The sequence below is a fragment of the Notamacropus eugenii genome, chromosome 2 (assembly GCF_028372415.1).
Source record: "Notamacropus eugenii isolate mMacEug1 chromosome 2, mMacEug1.pri_v2, whole genome shotgun sequence".
Taxonomy (NCBI): domain Eukaryota; kingdom Metazoa; phylum Chordata; class Mammalia; order Diprotodontia; family Macropodidae; genus Notamacropus; species Notamacropus eugenii.
The window spans coordinates 505,493,848-505,519,493 of record NC_092873.1 but is presented as its reverse complement, the minus strand read 5'-3'; the positions used below and the strand labels follow the sequence as shown (position 1 = coordinate 505,519,493).

The 25,646-nt window shown below is 53.1% G+C and overlaps 2 protein-coding genes across 5 annotated transcripts in view; one reads left to right on the top strand and one right to left on the bottom strand.

The window, feature by feature from the left end:
* Nucleotides 1-746: 746 nt before the first annotated feature.
* Nucleotides 747-13,958, bottom strand: LOC140530024 (uncharacterized). The gene is made up of 3 exons (XM_072649176.1): nucleotides 12,453-13,958; nucleotides 12,259-12,299; nucleotides 747-6,581 (listed from the first exon to the last, which is right to left on the bottom strand). The coding sequence occupies exons 1-3, from the start codon at nucleotides 13,662-13,664 to the stop codon at nucleotides 6,539-6,541; spliced, it is 1,296 nt and encodes a 431-aa protein (XP_072505277.1). The 5' UTR covers nucleotides 13,665-13,958; the 3' UTR covers nucleotides 747-6,538.
* Nucleotides 12,957-25,646, top strand: part of SLC6A9 (solute carrier family 6 member 9) — a 51,680-nt gene continuing 38,990 nt past the window's right edge. For 3 of the 4 annotated variants that reach the window (XM_072649174.1, XM_072649172.1, XM_072649175.1), the window contains exons 1-2: nucleotides 12,957-13,092; nucleotides 16,393-16,526. In XM_072649174.1, coding sequence (XP_072505275.1) covers nucleotides 16,497-16,526 — 30 coding nt within the window. In that variant the 5' untranslated portion in view covers nucleotides 12,957-13,092; nucleotides 16,393-16,496. Of the gene's footprint in view, nucleotides 13,093-14,381; nucleotides 14,917-16,392; nucleotides 16,527-25,646 lie in introns of those variants that run through there. The other variant, XM_072649173.1, reaches the window with a different exon arrangement.

Below are 25,646 nucleotides of genomic sequence, written 5' to 3'. Positions count from 1 at the left end.
GCAGTCTAACAGCCTTCTCACCAGCCACTGAAGTATTTGGGAACTACTCTAGCTCTCACCCATTGGTCACCACTCCTGGTCTCTGCATATAGAATTTCAGGTGTCAGCAACCTCTCTGAGGCTGGAAGTTCCTGGCATAACTTCCATGGCTTTCCATAAACCTGTGCTGGAATGGAAACTAGAAAGTCTTTCTTGGGTTGCATTTGTAGTATCCATGTCTATCATCCTGATTCTCCAAATCAGTTACTACTGGCTTCCATGGAAGTCAACTAACCAGCTTCATTTGGCAGCAACAGTCACACTGAGGACAAGGAAATCCTGTACAAATATTAAGGGAAAATTAGATAGCATCTGATCTAGTATGACTCTGTGGCTGCTCTATTGAATAACCTCCTGCCCCAGAATGAGCACAGGCTCCTCTAGAATTCCCCAAGAGGGGCAAAAATGACAAGAGCCAGAGACATGATTCCTAGTGAAAGGGGATGGGGTGACTCCTCAGCAGCATCCTGTCCCTTTTGGTTCTGCCAGCCAACTATCACCACTTTGGACATTGGGACAGGTCATAATTGAAAAAAAGATGTTGGCCTCTGGAAGAGCACCTCGTCTTACAAGCAATTAATACTCTTCCATTCAACTAAAGATTTTTCAGTCCCTGCAAAGTTAATCAAGATTCATTTGAACATCTGCATACTTCATAAGTATCATAAGCATCAGTCCCTAATCCAACCAGGATGATTATCCCAACATTATAGGTATTCATCCTTTATTATCATTAACATTACATCTACATTGTTATTACATGAGGCAAACATAGCACAATGTAAAGAATCACTTGACAGGTTGTTCCATTGCCAAGATTATAAGCAGGGCATGTCGTAGGAACATATGTACTCTAAATACACCAAAAAATGAGCATGCAATAGCAAAAAACAAAAACAAAACAAAGCTATCACTAATGGGAGGGAAACAATACTGATAGACCCAATTAGCAACAGTCAATTCATAACACTAGTGCCTAAATGAACATGAATAGCAACAATCATTTTAAAAAGAAACCAGAAAATATGCAATACCATGTTTAATTTTTATTTCAAAATTATCATTTATTTTTAACACTCTTTTTTTAAATTTTGAGTTTTGAATTCTCTTTATCCATTGCCCCCCCCCCCACCCATGGTGAAGGCAAGAAATGTGACATCAATTATACATGTGAAATCATGCAAAACATAAAATATGCAACATACACCAGTGTATGCAGTTATATGCAAAGCATGTATTATATGCACAAGAATTCATGTTGTCATCTACTGGCAAAAAGAGCTGCTCCTCCTATTTCTTTCATCACCAGGGAGCCTGGGCCCAGTTCAGTACCTGCTTCTATTGTATGGAAAGTGTTTTATGAGCCTTGGAGCACTGTACACATGTTTGTTGTGATGAGATGAAGATGATGGATGAGCCACGTGGGCTGAGAGGACAGAAGGGTTGTTAATACCTTCAAACCTTCCACCTTACAGTCCTGGAGCTGGCGGGTGGCCCTGACTGGCTATTGGAATTCTCAGACACTGTTGTGTTGTCTCTCTACCTGAGGCATCTCCCCAGCTGAAGCTTGAGGCAGGCAAGGAGCTGCCTCCTGTCCTCAGCCAAGGCAGGAGTGGTGGTTTAAGTGTCTAATGTTTTTCTGAGCAAGTCCTCCCTGCCTCCTCCCCAGGAGGTGGGTGGCTCCTTCTCCCCAGAGTCCCTCTAAATGACTATCTATCACTTCTATCCTCCTGCTTACTACAGAGGTCCCACTAACTCCAATATGGCCAAGATGTAGTTGTGCTGAACTGTCTTGTAGAGCCCCCCACCATCAGCACGATGGTTCTCAGGGGCCTCTTCAGGTAGCAAGCTAGATGCCTGGTTTCTTAAGTGTGTGTTAGAGACAAACTTCCTTCTAGTCCTCTGTTTTAAATGTTCCCTGAGGACCAGGGTTTCTGGTCAAGACCGTCACTTTGTTAAAGTCTTTGATGGTGGCAAACATGAGTCTTATGCCATGGTTTGTGTCTGCCACAGCTGAGGTCATGACAATGAGGTTGGTTTCTTTCTGCCTCTCTCCCCTTTGAGACTTGGACTGGATGTGAGTATTTATGTCTTCTCCACCTTCTGGTACTCCAAAACATAGTTCAAGAAGCAGGTGCAATTTTCACCCAAACACCAGGATGTAACACCCCTGGCAGAGTTATATACGTGTGCTGTGACTGGCACACACACACTCCACTAAGGTTCTTACTCCTTGTAGGCTAACTTAGGCCTGTCAATGTTGTATGTCTTATAGATACCTCTGTGTATGTGTATGTGAGAAAGAGAGTATATATGTGTGTGAGTGTGTGTATATGTGTGTCTGTGTGTGTGAGAAAGAGAGAGAGAGAGAGAGAGAGAGAAAATCATAGCAGCCAACAGGACTACAACTCAAAGGAGACTTCTTTATAACTGGACACAGGTGCTGGGAACTCAAGTCCTAACTGTCCTGAGAACTGAGTCAGGAGAGCTAAGATCACCCTGGGAATGGAAAGGGGGCTCTTGGATTAGACCAGGAGCTAGGGCCCTCAGTTAGGAAGTATCATACCAAGAGCTGAATGTGGATTAGGAGGAAGGTCCCAGGCCATGAGAAGGTCTGCTACCGTTACACTGGGTCTACTGTTCCTGTTCATTCTGGCTCTCCTTTCCTCCCCTCCTCCTCCGCTCTGCCACCATTTTATCTTTACATAATCTGTGGGTGCAGGAGGGAAGCTTTAGGAGCTGACCTGGCAGCTTCTCTGCAAATTCACCATGTTTAATTAACCTTATGTGCACAAGTAAATTGATTGGCTGCAGATATCAATATATAGTCTACACTGAGGTAGAAAATTTTCAGGAGAGCGTGGATGGGGTTCTAAAGTTACAAATTGTTCTGGAGTTTTTTACAATCCTAGACAATCATTTTGTATCATCCTCTAGATTCATTCAGAACCTGGGGGAGTAGTTTAGTGGGGCTGAGCTTTTTACGTATGCACAAGTCAAAAAGACCTTGATGGAAACGTGGGGCTGATGGTTGTGGAAGAGCTTTGTAGACAGCTTGAGTTTGGACCAGCCATGGGAATGGGTCAAGAATGGCAAGGCCTACTTGGCTAGAGGCCAGCCTTCTCCCACTCCCCATTTAGCCTGGCTCTCAGCCCATTTCAGGCAGCTTTCTCTCCAATATTGGGAGAGAAACTTCAGGGTCTTAACTGCTCTTTGTACAAAAAGAAAAAACAACAGTCATAGGAAGGCAAAAACAGAGACTGAGAGAAAAAACCCCAAGACCCCAAGAGACAGAAATGAAAAGAATCTGAGACAGAAAAAGCCGATCTAGTCCAGGAAGGATATTGACAAAAGGCACTGAATCAGAAACAGAGATGGAGACACATAGGGTGAGAAGCTCTTTCGTCCCCTGCCCTTGTTGGCCAAGGCCTGCTCCTCCCTCCTGCCTCCGCTGGGGATTAGAGCAGCCACCAGACCTTGAGGGGGGGGGCAGGGGAGGCCAAGGGTAATGAGCTTAGACCCTGTGACACAGCTAATCCCTGGTGGCAGATGACAGTGGTCACAGACTCAGGGCCATTACTTGTCCCTCCCCAGATACACCAAAAGAATCCAGGACTTCATCTCTGAGCCTTTCCAGCCTGGATCATAAGGCTATATGTTTATCCCAGAGAAAGGGGATTGCCTGCACAAAGTCCCACAGGTGGTGGTTGGTGGAGCTGGGATTTGGGTCTAAGTCACAACATCATGCTCTCTCCCTCTCTAATTTGGGGATGGAGGCTGGATGGGTGATCTTAGAGTTGTTCCCCTAACCTAATGAACCTTAATAACAGCTAAGATGTGGGTGTCCTGCGAGCATGTGACCCCAAGGCCCTTTGTCCCCTCTGCCCCTACTGTGGAATCACAGTCCTCTGAAGTTAGAATTTATGGGGTCTTTCAGCCTCAAAGTCCCTGCCTTGATGTGGGTCAGATTCCCACTCTCACCCCCACCCCAAGTCCTGTATGCAGTCTCTATGTGGTCCCTCCTCTCCCCTGCTCATAGCTACCTCCTCACCCTCCTTCCATTGGACTTAAAGGATTTTGATGGATAAAGGAATCTGACCCTGGGAGGAGACTCAGGTGACCAGTAGCCCTTGGTGACCCCTGAGACTTGAAGACCTGGGATTTCACTTCCCCTGCTGAGCTTGGACTTTCGGAACTGTCAACAGCTTCAGTAAATCAGAAGGTCCTGGGGTCCCCTCTAGTTCTGAACACCTGTCTATCCCAGGCAGCAGAGCAGACAGGCCAAAGGCCCTGGTTCAAGCCCCAGGCAAAGTCTTTTCCCATTCTAAGCCTTATTTTCCTCCTCTGTGAAATGGTCTGAATCAGCCTTGTCCTTGTTCCCTCCTAAGGCTTGGGAGCCTGAGGATGGGGAGGGTGCAGGACAGTTTGAGAAGCCTGAGGGGAGACTCAAGGACAAGCCGGTCTTGGGGGGGGGGCACCTCCTGGCCCCAGTGATCCAGCCCTAGGGGTCCTACCTTAAAGTCCCTCAGCCCAGGGTGGGAGCCATAGATGGGAGGTTTCTGAGCGGAGGAACTAGATCTTCTGTCCCCATTCTCCATTCATTCAATCTGATTCAATGTTCCATGAGAATCTGCTGTATGAAGGGTGCTGGCCTGGGCTCCCAAGGGGGCAGTTCCCTACCTCCATATTCTACCACGTGGTTTCTCTGCCTCAAGTCTTTCCTTATTGCAGTCCATCCTACACTGAGATGTCAGAATGATCTTTGTAAAGCTGGGGCTGACCAGGGTGCGCCCCAAGTGATTCCCTATCACGTCCAGGATCAAATATGAAATCCTTTGTTTGGCTGTTAAAGCCTTTGAGAACCAGGCCCTTCCTTCCTTCCCAAACTCCTTAATCCTGACTCTCCTCTTCAATTCAGTGACTGTTGGGGCCAGAGGAGGTGGTCTCCCCTCTCCCTTTTTGGGCCCACAGCTAGCTGGGACTGAAATGTGATGAGAGTGGGCCATTCACCACATGACTCAGAGGAGTCCCTAGGAAGGATGGATGCCCTGATCCCTTGGCCAGCAGCCCCTCCACCCCAACCTGGTTTCTCCTTTCCTAGGCCCATCCCCCATCAGGATACCTGGGTCCTTTATCCTGGGCCCCACCCCTGCCACAGGAGGCTTTCTGGGAAGGGAAGGGGAGGTCTGTGGGTAGCAGATAAGCCCCTGGCAGTAGGGTTGAGGGGGCTTATCCAGCCCAGGCAAACCAGGAAGGCCCCACCCTCTTGGCCCCTCCCCTCTCCTGGCCCACTTCTCTGAGAGCTTTGATGACTGGGTCCTTGCCCTAGGTTTTGGGCAGCATCTGGGGTCCTGGCAGGAATTGACAGGTGCAGTGGAGGGAGGTTCTGAGTGAAGAGTCCCAGGGGATGGCCAGATTCCAGGGAGAGACTGGGCATTCTGGTTCATCTGCTGGTCTTGGGAGAAGGACTGAGAAATGGTGAGGATGGGGGGGGTGGGATGGAGCATCTCAGAAGCTGTGGGGTTTCTGGGCTGGGGGGTTTCTGGGCAGTGTCAGAAATCAGAGAGATGTTAGAAGAGATTCCAGGCAATGCTGGAGGGAGGGTGCTCACTGTGTGATCCAGTTCTGGGCTGGGAAGCTGAGCAGAACAGCGATCTCTGGAGCTCTCTTTGGGCTTGTGATAGCCTAAGCTTGGAACTGCACTCAGCTGTAGGGGTCTTCAGGTGACAGAGGGCAGGTAGAGGGGCCCAGCCCTTGGGACTCACACCATGAAACAGAGCAAATCTTAGTCCCCAGGGCCTCATAAACAGATTCGGGCCCCAGAGTCTCTCCCTCCCCCCAATCCACTGAGCAAAGAGTATTGCAAACAGCAGGCACTTCATAAATGTTCATTGAACTGACCACAGGCTTCAGAGTAGGTGGAGCAAGGGATGGTCTGGGAGATTTGACCAGCTCGGTGCCTTTTCTCGGAGCTGTTATTATTGGGGAGGTTGCTCTTGCACAAGGTCCTGGGGGCTGCCAGGGGGTAGAGGACGACCCGATGGGAATCATCTGGGAGACTCAGGAGGCCCAACTAACTGCCCAGCCTGGATGCCAGATGCAAGCCCTGGTAGGGGGGTTGTGTGGGTGGTTCCCATCTCAGTCAAGAGGCTCACACTGGGGATCAGACGGTTCAGAAGTGGTGGCCCCCTAACAGGAACCCAGGACTTTCAAAACCAGTACCCTTTCCACTGGCTTACACGCCACTCACAGTTACATCACATGTGCCAGTAGCTATACAGTTACACAGACTGTCTCTGTCTGTCTCTTCCACTCTCACCCTCACCCCATGTCATAACTCCTCAGACCTGCACAGATACGAGAGACTGAGAGCTGTCCTCCAGCCCCTGAGGGCTCTGCACAGGATGCTGGGAAGAGCCAGGTAGGTGGGAACCAGATTTCCTCCTCCCTGGGAGGTCCCCAGTCTGAAGGGCTGGAAGCCTGTGACTCCTGAGTCCTGTCAAATCCTCCCTTCTTCTAGGCGAGTATCCAAAGAGCCAGTCCTGGGGGATGGGTGAAGAAGTCAGAAGAGGTACGGAGGAACCTTACTCTTCCTCTGGCAATGCTCTTGGCCTATCCAGTCCCTCCCTTCCTCCTTAGCATCTGAGCCAGAAGGAAAGAAGGCCCCAAGTGCCCACTCTCCCTACCTCAATCCTCTACCCCCACAGGATCCCAGACATTCTCCCCAATCTCTCAATGCCCCAGAGAAGGCTGGCTTGGAACTAGGCATCCCTGGCCCTGGAACCCCAGCCTAGTGATTCAATGGCCCTCAAGAGTATCTCAACTTTAGGCCTATCTGCATCCTCCTCCCTCCCAGTTGTAGAGCCTCTCCTTAAGCTGGTCTACAGGTGGGGCTGTGGATGAAGGGAGCTGAGAAGACAAGCAACGAGGTGGGGCTGGGGTAGACTATGGAACAGGGTACACACACACACACACACACACACACACACACACACACACACACACACTCCACAGCTCATCCTGTAACTCTGTAGGACATTACTTCCAGGATGCACAAAGGGGTCCTACAAGCTGAGGACCACAGGTGTGAGCCTGGAGCAAGCATCACAGCTGGAAGGGAACTCTGCAGCCACTAAGGGTCCAGTCCATGCACCAAGGAATCCCCATCAGTGTCCCTGATGAGTAACCATTCAGCCTCTGCTAGAAGCCCTCTGGCCAAGCAGGGGGAGCTCGCTACTTTCCCAGGCAGCCTATGCCTCTATGGGATGGTGCTTATTTTCAGGAAATGTGTCCTGTCATGCAGGCAGATTTGGCCTCTTTGCATGTACCTCTGGTAATCACTCCCGGTCCTGCCTCTCTAGGCAAGTAGACAAAGTCTGATCTCTCCTCCACATGACAGTCGTATTTGAGGACAGCTCTCATGTGCTCCCTGAACCTTCTCTTCTCCAGGGTCGGCATTCCCAGGTCCTCCAACTATCCTCATATGACATTGAGCCAACACTCATTCCCTAGTCTGGCTGCTTCCTCCAGACACCTTCTGGCTGATCAGTGTCTTTCTTAAACTGTAGTGCCCAAATCTGAACACAATACATATTTTAAGAGTGGTCTAACCGGGGCAAGGAACAGAGATAAGGAAACTGAGACTCAGAGGGGAAGTGACTGCACCAGGGTGTTATTTACTTAATTACTCAATGTCAGTCAGGATTCTAAAGTCATGACTCTATTGGCTGCAAGTCCAAACTTCTATTAACTATACCACCTTGCCTCAGTTGTTAGACAATTATTGTTACAACCCCATGAAAGACAGGCTGGGGACAGAGTTCACTGTTCACAATTGACATTGCTCTCTCTTTCATCAGAGAAGGGAAGACAGGAAGGCAGGCCCCCAAGAACACAATAGTGCCCCAAGGAGGGTTTATAGATTCCACCAGCCGGATACTAGAGCTTGGCATGGGGCTGGGCACTGATTGGTATCTCACAGTCAGTCATTCAGTCAATCAGAGAAGAGAGGCAGGGAATGGGGAAGCAGGAAGTGAGCTGGCCTGGGGGTCCTTGGACCACACAGGTGTGTGGGGGGGAGGGAGTTGAAGGGGAAGGACTTTCCTGTTCCTACCTCGGCCTTTGCTGTCATAATCAATTCATTACTGAGTCTTGTTGCTTCAACTTCAGTACTGTCTCCCCACACCCACCCCTGGCCCTGGATTATTGCAACAGCCTCCAAACAGAGCTCCATGCCTCTATATTACAGGCCTCTCCCCAATCCAATCCATCCTTTATGCTGATCACCATCCTTTCTAGTATGGATAATTTTTCTGTTGAAAAAAAATTCAGGTGATTTCCTACTCTCTGCCGCGTAAAAGTGCCTCCAGAGCTTAGCACAATGCCTGGCACATAGTAGGTGCTTAATAAATGTTTATCAACTGATTGATGGAAGAATCAAAACTGTAAAGACCCAAAGACTGGTGAGCAGGGCTGCCTCCAGAGGAAGTACTGACTCTTCCTAGCAGAGGTGGGATAACCAGTTCATGGGGTTGTTAAAGAGGAAAGTCTTGTTTAAGTTTGGGCTCCATGGGATGCTAGTAAAGACCCTTCCAATGTTCTGGTTCTGGAGTTCTGAGGCTGGCACTGTCCAAGGTCGCTAGTCCTGAAATCAAATACAGACTCCTCAATTTGGCATTGGAAACCCTTCATTACCTATCATGTGCATGAACTCGGAAATTCCCTTTTCTGATCACAATCTGTTGCCATTCCAGCTTTCCCTCTGCCCTGCAAACCTCAAACCCTAATTTTGTCTCCACCATGACCTCTAACCCTTCCACCCCTGAGTTCTTTCCCAGATCACTACCCCTAAACTGTTTATAATGCCCTCCCTTTCCCATCTTGACCCTTTGGCAAACCAGCTCAACTCTGGTGTCCCTTGTCCTCTCGTCTAATTGACTCACTCTCCCACTCACTGTAGAGGCTCTTCCAAACCTTTTCATCCCTCCTCAGATTTTCCCTGGTTCTCCCCTTCTCCCATCCTCTCAGCTGAGAAACTTCCCTCATATTAAAAAAAAAGGAGTCCTTCCTCAAGAGTTCCATCCTTTTCATCTCTCATAACGCATATCTCCTCTTTCACCCCCCCATTTCCCATAATGAGGTGGCCCCTCTCCTTAGCAAGGCAAGCCTTCTACCTGCATAAGTAATCCCATTCTGTCCCATCTCCTCCAACAGAGTGCCTTCTGTCATTTCCATTCTCTCACTTATTGTCAATCTCTACTTCTCTGTTAACTGTTTCCCTGTGCCTATAAACATGCCTGTGTCACCCCCATCCTCAGGAAGACCTTACCTGATCCATCCATCCCCACCATCATCCCCCATCAAGAAGGCTGGCTACAACCACTGCCTCCTCTTCTTTTCCTCTCACTCTCACTTTCTACAGTTACTCCCTGATTTCTGACCTCATGATTTACTCAAAATTTCTTTTTCCAAAGTTACCAGTCTCTTGAATTGATTTTTCTTAAGTACAGGTCTGACCATACTTCCAGTGGTTCCTTTTCACCTCCAGGGTCAAATAGAAAAATCTTCTGTTTGGCTTTTAAAGCCCTCCCTAGCCTGGCCCTTTCCTACCTTTCCAATCTTCTTACAATTTATTCCACCCACTACCAGCGACAGGTAGCTTCCTTACTGTTCCTAGCATTAGACACTCCATCTCCTGCCTCCAGGCATGGTCACTGGCTGTGCCCCCTGCCTGGAGTACTCTCCCTCCTTATCTCTGCCTCTTAGCTTACTTCAAGTTCCAGCTAAAATCCCACCTTCTCCAGGAAGTCTTTCCTGGTCCTCCTTGTCCTGACCTATGTCTTGCCACTGGACCCAGATGACTCTGGAGGAGAAATTGAGGCTGGTGAATTTGCACAGCCCTCCCACTTAAATCCAATTCACTTACAAGTCATGACATCACCTTATTGATGTTATGGTCCTCTTGGAGAATGAAGCACCACCAACTCCAGTAGCATCCACATCCTCCTCAGTTCTAGCGCCTTCCCTCCTTCTCCAGTTTATCTTGTCTATAGCTCGTCATTCACATGCTTGGAGTAGACACCCCACTAACTCACCTGTCAGGTACACTCCACCTGATTGAGCCCATTTGAGGAGATGGTTTTGCCAGGGTGTGGCTGCTGCCCCATGCTACAGCCTCTTGGAGCCACAGGTGAGAGGTGGAGACCAAGGACAAGATGAGCCAATACAACCTCCTGCCAGCTGCTAGCTCTTCCTCACCCACAAAGTTTTGTGCCTTTCTCCTGACAGTTCCCCCTGCTTGGAATTCTCTTCCTCCATCCTTGAGAATTCTCCGGGGCCTTTAAGGCTCATTTAATTAGTATCTCTTGTGCAAGGCCTGCCTTTCCAGATTTCCCTGCAGCTGTGGGTACCCTGCTTCCAAACTACTTTGTACTTATTGTACCTGAGAGGTGTGGGTGTTGCCTCTCCCTGAGAGTAGGCACTATTTCATTTCTCCATGTTCCCCCTGGCCTGGCTACCACAGGGCCTGTTGGTTGATCAAGAGTGACTTTAATCAATTACACATGACAGTGGTATGCCCCAAATGTGTTGTAAGACATAATTAACGATTTGCGTGAACAGGTGGGTCAGCCCTCAATGGGAGGACATGGACAAGACTCACCCAGTGTGGGACCCCCAAAGTGATGGGCCCCCAGGGACCAGGAAGGGAAGAACCATCTGCCTAGGCACTCAGCATCCCAGAATAACTCTAGCTGCCCCCCCTTCCTTGGATCCTTCTAGTCCTCCTCTTACCTCCCTCCAGTCCTCCACCTCCCTGTTCAGCAACTCTATACCTGCCTCCACTTCTCAAGGCTAATACTCTCCCCATAATACCTTCTTCCACATTAAAGTGCTCTCCCCCACTGCCTCACATGTTGGTAGAACTCTGCACTGGGCTAAATCCTCACCCACCACTAGTGACCCTCCCTTAAAACTAATTCCCCATCCACCCCCTCTCAGACTCAGAAGCCCCCACTGGCTCCCCCAGTACTGGGGGGTTCTGGGCTCCTCACACTGTTCTTACCCTAACACCAAGTTGACAGCACATGTCTATGAGTCCTATAAAGGACTCATTTTCTTGTGATGTTTCCCTGGGGAAAAAGCTAGAGCCTAGCTTATCACCTTAACAAAAAGATTTGGTCTGTGAAGTCAGGCTTCAGTCAAAAGGCCAAACTTGAGGACCAAGAGGGCCACATGTGGCCTCAGAGCCGCAGGATCCCCACCCCTGAGCCAGACTCTACTGTTGCTGGGCAAGCAGCATGGATACATCTATTCCCTGTCCTATGCCTCAGTTTCTTCTCTTAAAAGTGTGAGGAAAGATGAGATTCTATACCCTAAGTTGACACCGTGGGGAAAAGGACAGGGTGCTCTCTCCACCCCTGGTTTCCTGCGGCAACTTGGGGGGAGAGGAAGAAAAATAACCATGGAGTCACCACTCCATCTAGGGTCATGTCCCATCCCTGGTGGGAGGCAGTGGCCCATGGGCCCTTCCAGGAAGGTGTGGCTCCTACTTCCCCATAGGCCTCGGGAGCTAAAGGAAGGGAGAAACTGCCCAGCCCACTTGGGAGGAGAAGAGGAGCTATGTCTGAGCAGGAGGGAAGGAGAGGAGGGGCATGGCCCAGGCCCCAGAGCTCTGTCCTGGCACACACCCCTGCATGCTTTCAAAAGCCAAGCCCTAAACTACCTAGACACACACACACACACACACACACACACACACACACACACACACTCCTTATTTCACAGTCTCAGCCTCTTTACTCCAAGACCTTTCACTTTCTGATTATCAGATGCGGAAACAGGCCCAGAGAAGAGGAGAAGGGAGTCTCCTAAGTCAGCCAGCAAATGAGTGGTCAAGTTGGGATGACAGTGGGGGGCTCTGGACTCTCAGTCTGTACCTCTTTTCTTTTTTCCACACAGTCTTGAGTCAATTCAGCAAACACTACATAATTCACATTTCTATAGAGGAAAGATCTGGAAGCACCTTCCTGGAGCAGGTCTAAAGGCTTACGCTTTCAAATTAGGAGACTCAGAGAGGTGCAGTGACTGACCCCCATCACATACCCAGAAGGGTGTGAAGGTAGAATTTGAACCAGTCTGACATAAAGACCAGGATCCTGGACTCCGGGGGGCCCTCAGGGAGGCAGGGAGCTCTAAAGCGGACGACTTAACACTACTCACCCTTCACTCCAGGTGAAGCCCACTGCAGCTGCCAAGGGGACCTTAGGGGAGGAGAAATGCAGCTGGTCTTCGAAGAAAAGTCACGTGTGACCTCCCCACTCAAACTCGGGGCCCCTTCCTGGCACACAAGAGCCCCCTCCCCGTCAGCTCCCAGACAGGCTACAACCCAGGCCAGAGTGGGAAGAATGGGATACCTTGCCCTTCAGGCCTGACCAAAGAGGCCCCCAGTGCCAGCTACTTTTCGGAGGAGGGGAGGGAAAAAGGCTGCCCCTCTTCCCTCCTGTTGGGCCCAAAGGGAGCCAGTCGCTGGCTTCTCCACGCTCTGGGGGCAGGAGGCACACAGCGCCCCAGCCCTGACTGCAAGGTCGGAGGGGTAAGCCCCGGCCTCCAGGGCCAGCTTCCAGAGGCACTGGTGAAGGATCAATCTTCTGGCCGACCAAGCCCCGGAGGGCGGCAGCGAAGGCTGGTAACCTTATTCCTTGGGAGGAGGAGCCTGGGGGAGACAGACGGACCGGCGGCTGGGCGGGAAAGGGGGAGAAAGGGGGCGGGTTAGGGGGGAGGGCCGGGGAGCTGTGCGGGGGAGGGGCTTGGCTGGGGCCCCGAAGCCGTCTTGGTTCTCCAAACTTGCACCAAACTCCGGGCCCCCGCCTCCCTCCCCCCCCCTCCATCCCCAACACACAAAACACAACAAGCTCTGGAGAAGCCTCGGAGTAGAGCAGTCGGGGAGACGGACACCACAGCAGCCTCAGCCTGAGCCAGGCTGATGCAACTCTCCCTTTAAGAAATCCACCTGGACAGCCTGCGAGAGAGGAAGGACAGGGACCAAGGACCATGGTAAAAGGAGATGAAGGGATCGAGGGAGGCCGGTGTGTGTGTGTGTGTGTGTGTGTGTGTGTGTGTGTGTGTGTGTGTGTGTGTGTGTGTGTGTGTGTGTGTGTGTGTGTGTGTGTGTGTGTGTGTGTGTGTGTGTGTGTGTGCTGACTGTCCCTGCGTCTGGGGCTCTGCCCGCCCGTCCCCAAAGCGGGCATAAGTGCCTGTCTCTCGGAATTGTCTTCCTCCGTGTTCTGTGCGTGTGCGTGTGTATGCGTGTGTGTGTGTGTGCACCATCCGCATGTGCTGCTCCTGCCTCGCTGTCCTAAGTGTCTGTGGCTCCGTGTGTGCCGGGTCCTCTCGATGTCATGTGGGTGAGGGCATCCGTGCTCCCTGCCAATGCCGTCCCCCCCCATCCCGGCTGCGTGTGTGCCGGTGTGTGCGTACCCGCTAGCAACCAACGTGTCTGTAGATGATGTTGGATGCCCAGGATGCGGGTCTCCGTGGGTACCTGTGCGCTTCAGAGCCTCTTGTGACTCTGTGTGCGAATGTATGCGAATGTACGCGAGTGTGTGCGCGCGTGCGTGAATGTGCATGAGGTGTGCGTGTGTGCGTGTGCGTGTGTGTGTGTGTGTGTGTGTGTGTGTGTGTGTGTGTGTGTGGTCCCACGCAGTGCCCGTCACCAAGGTAGCCGGGGGAGGGAGCAGCCAGCTATTGCCGTTTTCCGCGCCGGCGCCGGCTACGGCTTACTCTCGGGCATCTCTGGAATCGGAAGGGGCAGGCAGGCGACTGGCAGCGGGCACTCCGAGAACGTGTGCGTGTGTGTGTGCGCGCGCGCCAGTTCTGTCGGGGTTCCTTCGCCTAGCCACCAGGCGGGCGCCCTGCATCGCCATCGCCCTCACCCAGCCCAGCCCAGCCCAGCCCAGCCAGGTTTTCCCTCCCGGTCCCAGCAGCCGGGATCTCTCCATCCACCGCTCCCTTCTCCAGTCGCTACCACTAGCTCGATGCCCTCCAAAAGACACGGGCGGAGAGACATTTGGAGGACCGAATCAGAAGCAGAGTCCCGGGCAGGGCCAGGGCTGGGGCCGGGGCCGGGGTTCGGAGCCTGGGTCGGAGCTGGGGTCCGGGGTCTGAGCCCGCGCCTCCAGAGCAGCCACAGGTGAGGGCGGGGAGCCTCCCCAGCCCCGCCCCTCCCTCCCTCCCTGCCTCCCCCTCGGGCTGGGGAGGGGCAGGGCGGATGGAGGGGGGCGGAGCAGAAGCGGCCCGGTACTTTTCCACGGCATGTGCCGGAGGCGGGGCCGGCCGCCGCTCCCACTCCAGCTGAGGAGGCCCACACGTGGCGGCTGATGTAACCCCGGCTCCCCCACGCCGCATTTAAAGGGGCAGCGCCCCGCCCCCCCCAGAAGCGGAGGTGCGGGGAGCCTTCTCCAGGGGCTCCCTGAGGCCCCCAATCCCGATGCCCCTGCCTCTCTCACCTCCTGCCAGCCTGCACTGCCCGAGGAGGCCGCACCCCTCCGCTTGACAACCCTTAAAGGGGCCGCATCCCCCTTCCCTGACCTCGTCTCCACTCCTGCGCCCCACCCCACCCCGCTCCCAAAGCCCAGCCCCGGCTGGCCCCCCGGAGAAGGCCTAAAGCCGATGAGAAGCTGGGGGATGAGAGGGGGGCGGGGGGTGGGGACCAGGGAGGACAGACAAAGGGGGCCTGCGGGGTCTGCACGGCTGCGGCAGCAGCAGCGACAGCGGAGGCGGCCAGGCTGGGGCGGCGATGGTGAGCAGACCAGGGGGGCGCCGGCACGCCCACTCTGGCCGCCTTCCCCCCCAGAGAGCAGTAAACCAGCAGACCTCCAGGTAGGGAAACTGAGGGAGGCCTGGGTCCCTGAGCCTGCAGCGACCTGGAAGAAGCAGGGTGTGTTTGTGGGTCGGGCTGGGGAAGACACTGGCCTCCTGTACCAGCTCCGGAAAGGTCAACCCTGAGCAGGCAGAAACCTGGCACAGAAGAGGTAGAAGGTCAGTGAAGCTTAGCCTTAGAGGCAGGGGAGATGCCCGAGCACGGGCCCCTTCTCGCTCCTTCCTATGCCAGCTTCCTGGAGTTGAGATGCCAGTGGCAGGAGCGGACCAACAGCCAAAGGAAAGAGAACATGGATTTTGCATAGGAAAATCAGCTTGTCCCCCTTCCCATGTATCCTAGAAGGTGAGAGGAAACTGCCCATGACCCAGAGCAGGGTGGCAAGAGGGGCCTAGCGCCAAGCCTCCTGGGGATCCAAGAGGGATCTCCCAATGGTCAAAGGTCCCAGCCCATATAGCTCAAGGAAACTGAAGTATTTTCTTCCCCCAATAACAGGGAGGGCCTCTTGGAATCTGGGACAGTTCTTTATAGTCCCATCCAGCAAGCCCGTGCTTAGCTCAGAGTGGCAAAGTAGGCAGGGCTCTAGACTGGGAGTCAGGAAGGCCAGCTGTGTGATTCCAGACCTCTATAGGCCTGTTTCCTGTTGAAAAAAAAAAATGAGAGACATGGACTCAGTGCCCCCTTAAGGTCTCATCCAACTCTAAATCTGTGAGCCTCTGCCCTCCCCAGCCTTCCTTGGGCCTTCCTCCATCATTCCTCAGCCTCACCCCTCCTGTCTCCCATGCTCCTTTCTGCTTAGCCCAAGGCTGGGCAGCACATTCCTGAGGTTGCTAGAACCACCACTCCGCCACAGTACTCATCCCCTTCCCCTTCAGCAGGTGTGACATGGAAGGCTCTGGAAGTGCCAGGCAGAGCAGGGCCCAGCTCAGGCAAGAACCCCTCGGCACAGGCAACCCTGGGCAGAGTGTGAGAGCTGAGGGTGAGGTGGGGCTGCTGATCTAAGCCACATCCCCCCTAAGGGGAAGAATTAATAGTGATCCAGGCCACTAATAAAGGATTTGGCCATAAGCCCAGGTCTGGTTTTTGTGGGTTGTTGGCGTGTGTGTGTGTGTGTGCTTAAAAAATCTTCCATACAATTGGGCATCTGGAGAATCAAAAATATGCCTTTATCCATTGAGAAGAAAGGGCCCATGGGCCTGATAGATGGCCTCTTTATGTTTCTATGATCAGGAAAGAGATGCCGGGTGATGGGAGGCATGAAGGGCCAGGTATACTGCCAGACTGGGGAAGGTGGAAGCTGCTGGCCTGGGTGACTGTCAGGTCAGGCGTCCAGGACTGTCTGATTCCTCTGTTCCACCCAAAGATCAGCCCAATTGAAGAGCAGCTTTCCAAGTCCCAGGCCCCAAGCCCATGATGCCCCTTCCCTTGCTGTAGCCCGTGTACTCAATGCTCTCTACCCTCTTGTGCTTTGCCTTCAGCTCTTGATGCCAGTAGCCTGAATAGAGCTGGAACCCAAGATCCTGAGTGCTGCCCGGGACTCCAGAGCCCCACACCCACAGCAGCCTGATTCCCTGGGGCCGCCATGGCAGTCAGAAATGTCAAAGGGATGCAGGTGAGTACCATTGGATCCAGGTCAAGGAGCAAGATGATAGCTGTGCCCACTCCTGGGCCTTCCCCCCAGTTCTTGGGCTGTTGAATCTAGGATTGCCTGTCTGGCAGCAAAGCCTAGCAGAGAAATCAAACCCTTACTGAGCAGGTCCAAAAGTGGGCTCTTCAGGGCCTAGCCAGGCAGGCAGGGAGGTACCCCCTCTAAGGATCCAGCAGAAATAGTGGCTGGGTGCCTGGCTCTTGGTTTCATCTCTTTTCTCCATCTCCCAGTCTCCTCTGTCAGAAAATTAGCATGGGGCAGTAGAGTAGGCCATTCATTCTGTGACCCTCCTTTGGGCCTGTCATAGGACAAACTGCCTGATCTCTCACTGCCCTGATCCCTGGTGTGGACCTGGGCTATCAGATTGGATTTGGGACAAGAAGAAGGGTTACAGGAGGAATGTTCTCAGGGCCAGATGTGGAGGGACAGCACCCAGGGAGAGCTGTAGCAGAAACAGGCAGATGAGACCAATCCTATAGCCACCACATCCCATGGATTCTGGGGCTGTTTCTCTCATTCTGGGCTTTAGACCCAAATAGGGTATGGAGGCCTCTGCAATGACCCTCCCTCTCCTTCTCTAGTATTTGTTTCTTCCAATGTTTTCCCCTCCAATAAAAGATTGACCAGGGGTTGGAGGGGGTGGAGGTGAGAGACAGCTTAATTGAGGTCAGAGCTGAGGCTGCCCCTGAAACCAAGAGTGGTCACTTGGTGACAGGCCCATCCTGACCTTAGTTTATGAGGACTTCCAGAGTGAGTGAGATCTAGGGGTACCAGGAGGCTCAGGGCTGCATGCATGTGATAGTCTGGGAGTTGGCCTGATCTGTGGAGGGGAGACCCAGTGAGGCTCCTAGAATGTAAGCCAGGAGTCTCAGCTTTGGCTGGGGAACCTGGGTGGGGAAGAGTAACTTTGGGCACCCGCATAGGAAGAGCATGAACCAGACATGAGCATCCCTACACCAAGGATTCCTATGGCAGGCCCAGTCATTGGGATCTGTACTGGCTTCTGCCAGGGGAGCCTTGCTGGTCTGCGCCTGCTCAAAGTCCCATTCCCAGAGCTCCCCTCTCTGCCCAAGTTAGCAATAGGGGGCTTGGCTTCTGCCCTCTGCCCTCCCCACAGCTGGGCTCCCTGCTTACAGCCAGTATCCCAGGGCCGGGAGGTCCCGCTGGGTGCCTCTGAGATTCTAATCCTGTCTTGGCCTCCATCCCTCTGAAGATCCTGGGCAAACCTCTGTTCTCAGGCTTCCCATTTTGGACCTGTGGAGCTGTCCTTCCTCTCGGGTTTGTTCAGTCTCAGTGCAGAATTTGGCAGGCCGCCTTCCAGCCCAGGCCAGCAGGCCCGTTCTGCCCCAGGTCTCTGGCTTGCTCTGCCCTGGCCTTCTCTGGCGATGAAAGCTCACCCCACATGGTCTCCCTACTGCATACAGCATTATCCTAGTAGTTCTGGGGCCCCCTCAGAATCAGGATCTGGGGTAAGGGATGTCTCCCAGCCAATCCCCAAGTGAGGCTTTAGTCTCTGCTCGGCAGCTGGAGCCTAGCCAGATAACTAGGGGAGAGGGAGCTCCCTTGCAAGCTGCCTCGCCAGCAGCTGAATCTCCTCTTGGTGTGGGAAGAGGGGAGCAACAGTAGGTCCCTTTGCCATGGGCAGGAGCAGCCAGATCTGTTCTGCTCCTTCCTGCATATTCTTTGAAAGGAGGACCATGAATGCTAATTATGCTTCTATCTGTGATCCAGGACCCAGCATTCTGGGCCTTGGTTTGTGTACTGAGAAGTGATGGGCACAGAGATGCTAATAGTGCTACCTAGAATGTAAGCCAGGGATCTCAGCTTTGGCTGGGGAACCTGGGTGGGGAAGAGTAACTTTGGGCACCCGCATAGGAAGAGCATGAACCAGACATGAGAGTCTCTATGCCAAGGATTCCTATGGCAGGGGAGGAGGGAGGATAGGGAGGGATAGGACATTAGCTCCTATCCGAGCCCAGGTTTGGATGCCTTTGAGGTCACTGTAGGTCCATGAGTTCCCATATCTTTGGGCCTCTTGAACGGAGGCAGGGGGCTGATGAGAGTGGGCAGCTCTCATGCATGTGTCTGTGCCTGAATCCCACGTGCCCCGCTCCCCATGCCTCCCAGCCCAGATGGGCTCTGCCAGGCTGGCTCGGCTGCCTTGCTCACGCCTCAGTGGCTCCCAGGACATGGGCTCCCGAGAGGCCAGCTGGCCATGGAGCCTCTAGGCAAGGGGAGCAGCTGGACAACTTGGGGGCAGATGCAGAGCGTGAGAGTGATTCAGAATGGAGGGGGCCTAGTGAGAACACAATGAGGTCCTTTCCCAGGGAGCCCTTGGGGTGGGGTTCTGTAGCTTGAAGTATAGACTGGTCCAGACAGAAAGAGCAGGGTTGGTAACTGAGGGACTGGCCTCCCCCCGCCACTGTGTCCATTCCACAGCTGGGAAAGGTGAGGTGTGCTCTGAGGGGACTGGACTGGTGGTATGAGTCATTGATAATCCCCCTATCATGAGGTAGGGGCTCATGGCAGAGGAGGAAATAGGCTGCTTCAAACCTGGTGTTCTGGACTCCAAAGCATCTCCTTTCTCAAGCCCACTCCTGGCTACCCCAAACCTACCTATCCCACCCAGACTAGAAGACTAGAAGGGTGAAGGCTGAGCAGGAACCTTTCTCCTCCCCTTCCTCTGGGATCAGGCCAGTGAAGGGGTTTTGTAGGTGCTCTGCTCCAGCTAAGAGCACCTGGATGCAGTTCAGCCTCGCCCAGAAGGACCATAGTCCAGACGGCCAGGCCTCCTCCCTGGTCCCAGACACCTGTTTTCAGGTTTTCTCCCTCTGCCCTAGAGAGAAGGTCCTCCAGGGCCCTGGCGACCCACTGGCTCTGGCCATCCTCTCTAGGGACCCAGGGAAGTGTGACAGAGCTCAGGGCCTGTGGGGAGGGGCAGGTGGGCCAGGCTGAGGGACTTAAATAGCCCCAGAAATGTGGCCGAAGGCCGTTCCAGCTGGACCCCAGCCCAGCAGGCGGTGAGCCTAAGTGAGAGGTGGGGCTGGTGCCTCAGTGAATGAACTGCAGATATAAAGCCCAGTGTCCCTGGGGAGGCAGGCTCAGAGGGGAAGGGTCCATCCCATTCTTTCTGGTCCTCTCCCACCTCGGCCAGGTCCTCTCTGTGCCTCCTTATGAGCACATGTCCCCCACAGGCTTGCCCTATGATGCCCATTGGCCTTTGCAACTCACTTCCAGTAGATTCCCTCTGTGCTGTGTCTAGGGCCTCTGGGCTCCATATCCTTCTGGCACTGTGGCACTCTGATATGGTAGGGCCAGGGGTCAGATAGTCTGCATGGCACAGGAAGGGAACTGGGGAGACTCTCCTTAAGAAAGTGGGCCTGGGAGCAGCTGGATCCCACTAATGAGGCCTCATTAAGGCCAGTGCCCAGCTGGGCTGCTGCCTCCTCCTGTCCCTGGGCTAGGGCTGTGTGTTCTGGGCACCTCGCCCAGGCCAGGGCAGCCAGAGCCTAGCGCCTTCCCTGGACCTCATGGGTGACTGGCCCTTCCTGAAGTCAGTAACCACGCCAGGAGCCGGAAGCAAGGACAAGTCTGACCCAGGAATGGGCTGGGGAATCAATGAGCATTCTTCCCCCTCCCCCTCCTGGCCCCACCTCAGTGGCTGGGCACTCTGGCTTCAGGGGAGGCACCTGGGGGCAGGGGAAGTGCTGCTGGATTGTGTCACATTCTCAAGACTCCAGGGGCCCCCATCTTTCAGCCTGAAATTTTGAGGGGAACACTTTATGGACCTTGGAAGGACACGTTTCTTCCTGCTTACCCTACTTGATAAAGTATGCCAGTCTTTGCCCTCTCAGACCTGTGCCTGGTAGCTGGCAAGTACCTAGGTGGTGTCTCAGGACCATAGGGGAGCTAGAATTTTTGTTTCTGGCTGACCTTCTTTCTGTCTAGAATTGAAAGGTGGCTGTGTCTCACCACTGGGCAGGGAGCAAGTATTTCTATCAGTTTCCACAGGTTAATGTTAGCATTCTGAGTCCTCTCTGAGAGTAGAAAGAATATAGGACTTGGCATCAAGAGAGCCACCCCCCTCAGCTCTTGACTCTCCCCCTTCCTAGCTCTAAAGATGTGTGGGTTTGGGGCTTGAGACTATCATAGGTCTTGGAGACTCGGTTTCCTTGTTTGTAAAATAGGTTGTATTGGATGACCTTCAAGGGCCCTCTCGTCCCTCAGTCTAGGACCCCAGGTGGGATGGTGTCAGTGGTGGTGGCGTGTTGGCACCAGCCTCTTATCCCTGGAGGCCATGGTCCTTCCTTCTGGTCACATTTTGGGTCCCTCCTGCAGGATTGGAGGGGCCCCTCTTCCTGGCCCCATTCACTCCCAGGGCTTGATGCCCCCTGTTGGGCTGGGATCTTGGGAGGGTAGTGGAGCCTCGGCGGGTGTGAGTGTTTGTGTGTTTTTTGTTCCAAGAACTTGCTGGGAAACAAGAGAAGTACATCAGAGGCTGCTCTGAATCGTCCGGGCTGCATGGGGACTGGAGGGGGGAGGGTGGGGGGGGGGTGCTGGAGAAGGCAGAGCTCGGGAGGAGATGAGGTGAAAGTAATTCTGACGTTGGCCAAGCGCGGCAGAGGGAGTACCAGGGAGGCGGGAGGGCTGAGCTGGCAGAGGTGTGAATGAGTCTCGGACTGAACCGCCCGAGCTCCCCACTGCTCGTCCCAGGATGGCGGAGGCTCGTGGTGGTCAGGGGGCTCCCTTCTCCCCAGAACAGGTCAGCCACTACCCCCCTTTCCAACCCCAGCTGGCCTGGGCATCCTATGGGCTTGGGGGTGCTGGGAGGGTGAGGGGCTGAATGAGTTGGGAGGGGGCAGGCACAAGGAGAGCTGCAGCCGACAGAACTGACCCAGAAAGTCGCAACTCGGCAAAGAATGAGAGAAGAGGTGGTTTGTGTGTGTGAGAGTGTATGTGTGTGGGGGGGGGGGTGAATAGGGGAGGGGGGACTGTGAGGGCTCCCCCTGCCCAGGGACCTGCTGAGAATCTGCTCTGTGTATCAAAGGGGCATTGTCCTGGCTCCCGGGGAGACGGGCCGGAGGTGCCCAGGAATTGGACTAATCAATACAGCCTCATTGTCTGGGCCACGGCAGTTACTCCTGTGGGGAGGGGGGTGAGGGCACCAATGTGGTGCCCACAAATTCAGTGGCGGTGGGGGGGATGGGTGGCAGGAGTCTCAGAGTGAGATTTGGGGAGATAGGAGATGACCTCCCACTAGTGGAAGCCCTCTAGACGGAAAATGCTCTAGTAAAAGTCCTCCGGTGCTTGTTTCTGGGGTCTAGGCAGGGGCTGTGGTGCCAAGCGTAATGTGGTTAGTGGTAGTGAGGTTATTCCATGAATTGTCCCGTGTGTGTGTGTGTGTGTGTGTGTGTGTGTGTGTGTGTGTGTGTGTGTGTGTGTGTAACAGGGACCAGGAAGAGGGAAGTCTGGTTCACTGTCAGAAAATAGTAGGTTTGGGTTGGTTGAGTCCTTAGAAAAGGATTCAGTAGCCAATGTCCTCCAGCAGTCCGGAGGGACTCCACTACAAGCCTGGCTGGAACAAATATCCCTAGGTCATAGCAAGTATTCCCAGATCTCCCTGAGCTAGAACTGCTGGGCTTCCCTGAAGAGAAAGGTGTATGAATGTCTCAGATGCCTGGAGATCTAGCGGTCACCATCCTGAAGCTGAATTAGGGATGGGATGATGGTACCTTCTCAGGCTTCCCCGGCTGACTTCCCACAGTGTCCAGGGCCTGGCCTGTCATGGCACTGGCTGGCACTCCTGAAGGGGGAAGGGAGGGCAGCCTTTTGTTCTCTCTGTTGGATCTTTGGTGCCTCTGTCCCTGTCAACAGAGCTCTGAGAGGAAATGGAAAAGGAGCCATCTCAGGGACCTGTGTCGCTGTTGGGCTGGCACTGGCACAGGGTTTGAGAGGCTGCCCCAGGTACCTGTGGGCTGGAAAGCTAGACCTGCTATAGGCCAGGTCCTCCCTACACCCCCATCAATCCCATCCTAGCTCCATAAGCCCACCAGGCCCTGTCCCACTAAACTCCCCAGGGATCTCATCCAGGACTTGAGTGAAAAGGGTCTTTGCTTCCCCTCTCCCTGCCATGATGGGGGAACATGGCATGTGACAGATGACATATGTTCATCTGTGGCCTGACTTGGCTTCCTTAGAGGCAGGAATCAGGACATCAGAAAAACAAGTGGTAAAAGGCAGGGTCCCTAGAAATGGCTGGTAGGAAAGAGAAGGTGGCTAGACCTGGCCATAACAGCTTTTGTCTCAGATCCCTCCTCCAGGACCAGGAGAAAATGGCCAGTGGCCTGGATGGAGCTCCAGGAAAGGATGCGAGGTGGGGTCCTGCCTCTCTTTTGTAAAATTTGTCTTGGATGTGACTCCATCTCATGAGCTAAAGCAGGCTTGAGGGTCATCAAGAAGGGCACATCCAGCCCAGGCAGGGGAGCTCCAGGAACCCTTCCTTTCCATTCAAGAAAGGGAGGAGGGAACCACCCTCTGGGCCAAAGGGCACAGATTGATGGGGTCTGACCATTTGCCCAGTGCCTGCCTCTTAGCTGGCCTGAAACAGAGAAGCCAAGTCAGCCTCCCTTCATAGATGAGGAAACTGAGGACAGCTAGTTCCCCCTGGAGCCAGGACTCCACTAGGTCTCCAATGGTTAGACAAGTGTTTTCCCGTGATGACAGAGAAACCCTTCCCAGGTCAGAAACCTGGTAAACTAATGGAAAACATATTCAGGGTTCAGGAAAACCCCAAAGAGGGCAGAATCAAAATCTCAAAATTATTGGACACCCCCACCCCCCACAAATTCCCCTGGTCTTGGAGTGTCCCAAAGCCAGCTCAGACTCTGGGAGCTGATTTGTGGAGGGTATCAGTAGCAGCATCATGATTTGGGGAAAATGCAGTTAATTTCAAAGACTTAGAAATGACCTGTTATGTGCATGAAAAACACTGTTAGGTGCTAGGGATATGATAACAAAAAACAAACAAGACAGTTCCTGCCCTTAAGGAGTTTATGCCTCCTCATGTTCTGATGCCCCTCCCTACCATGGGACCAAAAACTCTACAGTGGACTATTCTCACCCTTCTTTTGACAGTGGGGGAGAATCAACTTTGCAAATTCTTATGAAATCATTTTGGTGATTTTGCCCTGGGAATTGGGCAATCTCATTCCCAGGGAATAGCTCAACAAGAGCAATGAAGAGGACTGGGAAATACTCTTGGCCTCAGTTTCCCCCTCTGTAACTTGGACCCTGCCTACTCCAAGCCTGGTGCTGTTCTGAATCCCAATGGGCCATGGTGCCAGCTGTAGCCTCCTCTGTAGCTTCCTACAGCTCTAGCTGTAGGGGAAGGAGGAAGGGACAGGGAGGATCTCAGCTAGGAAGCACAGTGGGAAAGAACCCTGTACTTATAATCAGTATAGACCAGAATTTAAATTTTGCCTCTGATACTTTAGACATGTGACCTCAGGCAAGTCACGGAACTCCTTTCTGCCTTAGTTTCCTCATCTGTAAAATGGAGATAATAGCATCTACCTCCCTGCTTATTGTGAGGATCAAATGAGATTAACATACGTGTAGAATTTTGCAAACCTTAAAGCTCTCTATAAAATACTAGTTATTATCATTATTTTCTCTGAGCACGAGGAAAGCCCTAGGGTGGTTGTACCAGGATAGCCAGTGAACCTGTCTGTGCTCATAAAACTGAATGTGTCTTCTCATCCTGCACCCTGGTTCCCCCCACCTCCATTTCAAGCTGCCAGGGACTTGGGTTCTTGGGCTGATGAGGCAGAGGCTCACCAGCCTTGTAGTCTTCTCCAGGGCTGGGGATTGTTTGCAGGAAGGGAAGATCACAATCCTCTTACCCATTGAAAGGTTCAGGTGAAAGACAGTTATGGCTCCTGTCGAAAGTAGGAACCCAGTGGCAGCCAACTTGGCCTTTGCTGATGGGAAACTCCTATTGGGCAGGACTATTGCTTATATCTCAGTATCTCTAGGGCCCAGCACAGGGCTGAGGCTGACAGATTGATTGGCCAATTGATTGATTAAATGTCCTGGCACCAGGAGGCAGAGGCTCCCTTTGTCTCTAGAATCATAGCACTTTCTTTGGTTGGGTTGGGGTTCGTTGTGTAGGGGTGGAGGAAATATTGTTGAATAAAGGGCCGCCCCATTTTTCTGTGCGTTTGAGGAGCCTGGGAGGAAAGGGCTTAACCAAAGAAGTTCGAGAGATAAGCAATAAATAGCCCACAGAGAGGCAGCTGTTAAAATGAGGGGATGTCCAGGGGAGAAAAGAAGGGAGGGGGATGTGACAACCTTTGAATGAGCAGAGGAAATACACTTGGGGAGGCCAGGCAGGGGGCAGAATGGCTGACAAGACAGTGGGTGGTGGCCAGTCTTCATGGTCCAGGGCAGTGTGCCCACTGCTAGCAGGGGCTGTCTTTTGACCACATCTGGGTTCAAACCTCAGCAGTGGCCTCAGCCTTGAATCCCACCCTCAAGAGGCCCCTCTAGTGTTTTCCCCTACCATATGGCCAGGGAGAAACTGGGGCAGCAAGGAAAGGTTCAGAAGGAAATGTGGGTGGTCTGGGGAAAAGTGTTAGAGACTCCTCTGGGGTCCCCAGGGGCCTCATGAGAGAAAGAGAGAGAGAGGGAGAGGGAGAGAGAGAGGAAGAGGGAAAGGGAGAGGGAGAGAGAGAGGGAGAAGAAGAGGGAGAGGGAGAGGGAGAGGGAGAGGACAGAAAGCTGCAGACCAAGGAAGAACTTTGGGGATGAGTGTTCTCTCCTGATTTACAAGTGAGGAGGCCCAGGCAGCCTGCTGCAGGCAGAATTTCCCTAAGCATTCCCTTGATTGACATCTTGATCACTAAGGAGTAGCCCAGTATTCTGGCCAGGACACCACAGCGAGTTGGGCATGGGAACTGTAATGGTGACCCATGGTTCGCTAGCACTTCAACATTGGCAGATTGCTAGTTCTGTGGGAGGCTGGAAGTTTTTCCAGGATCCTAAACTTCCTAGCAAAGACAGCAGTCCAGACGAGCTGCCTGGGGT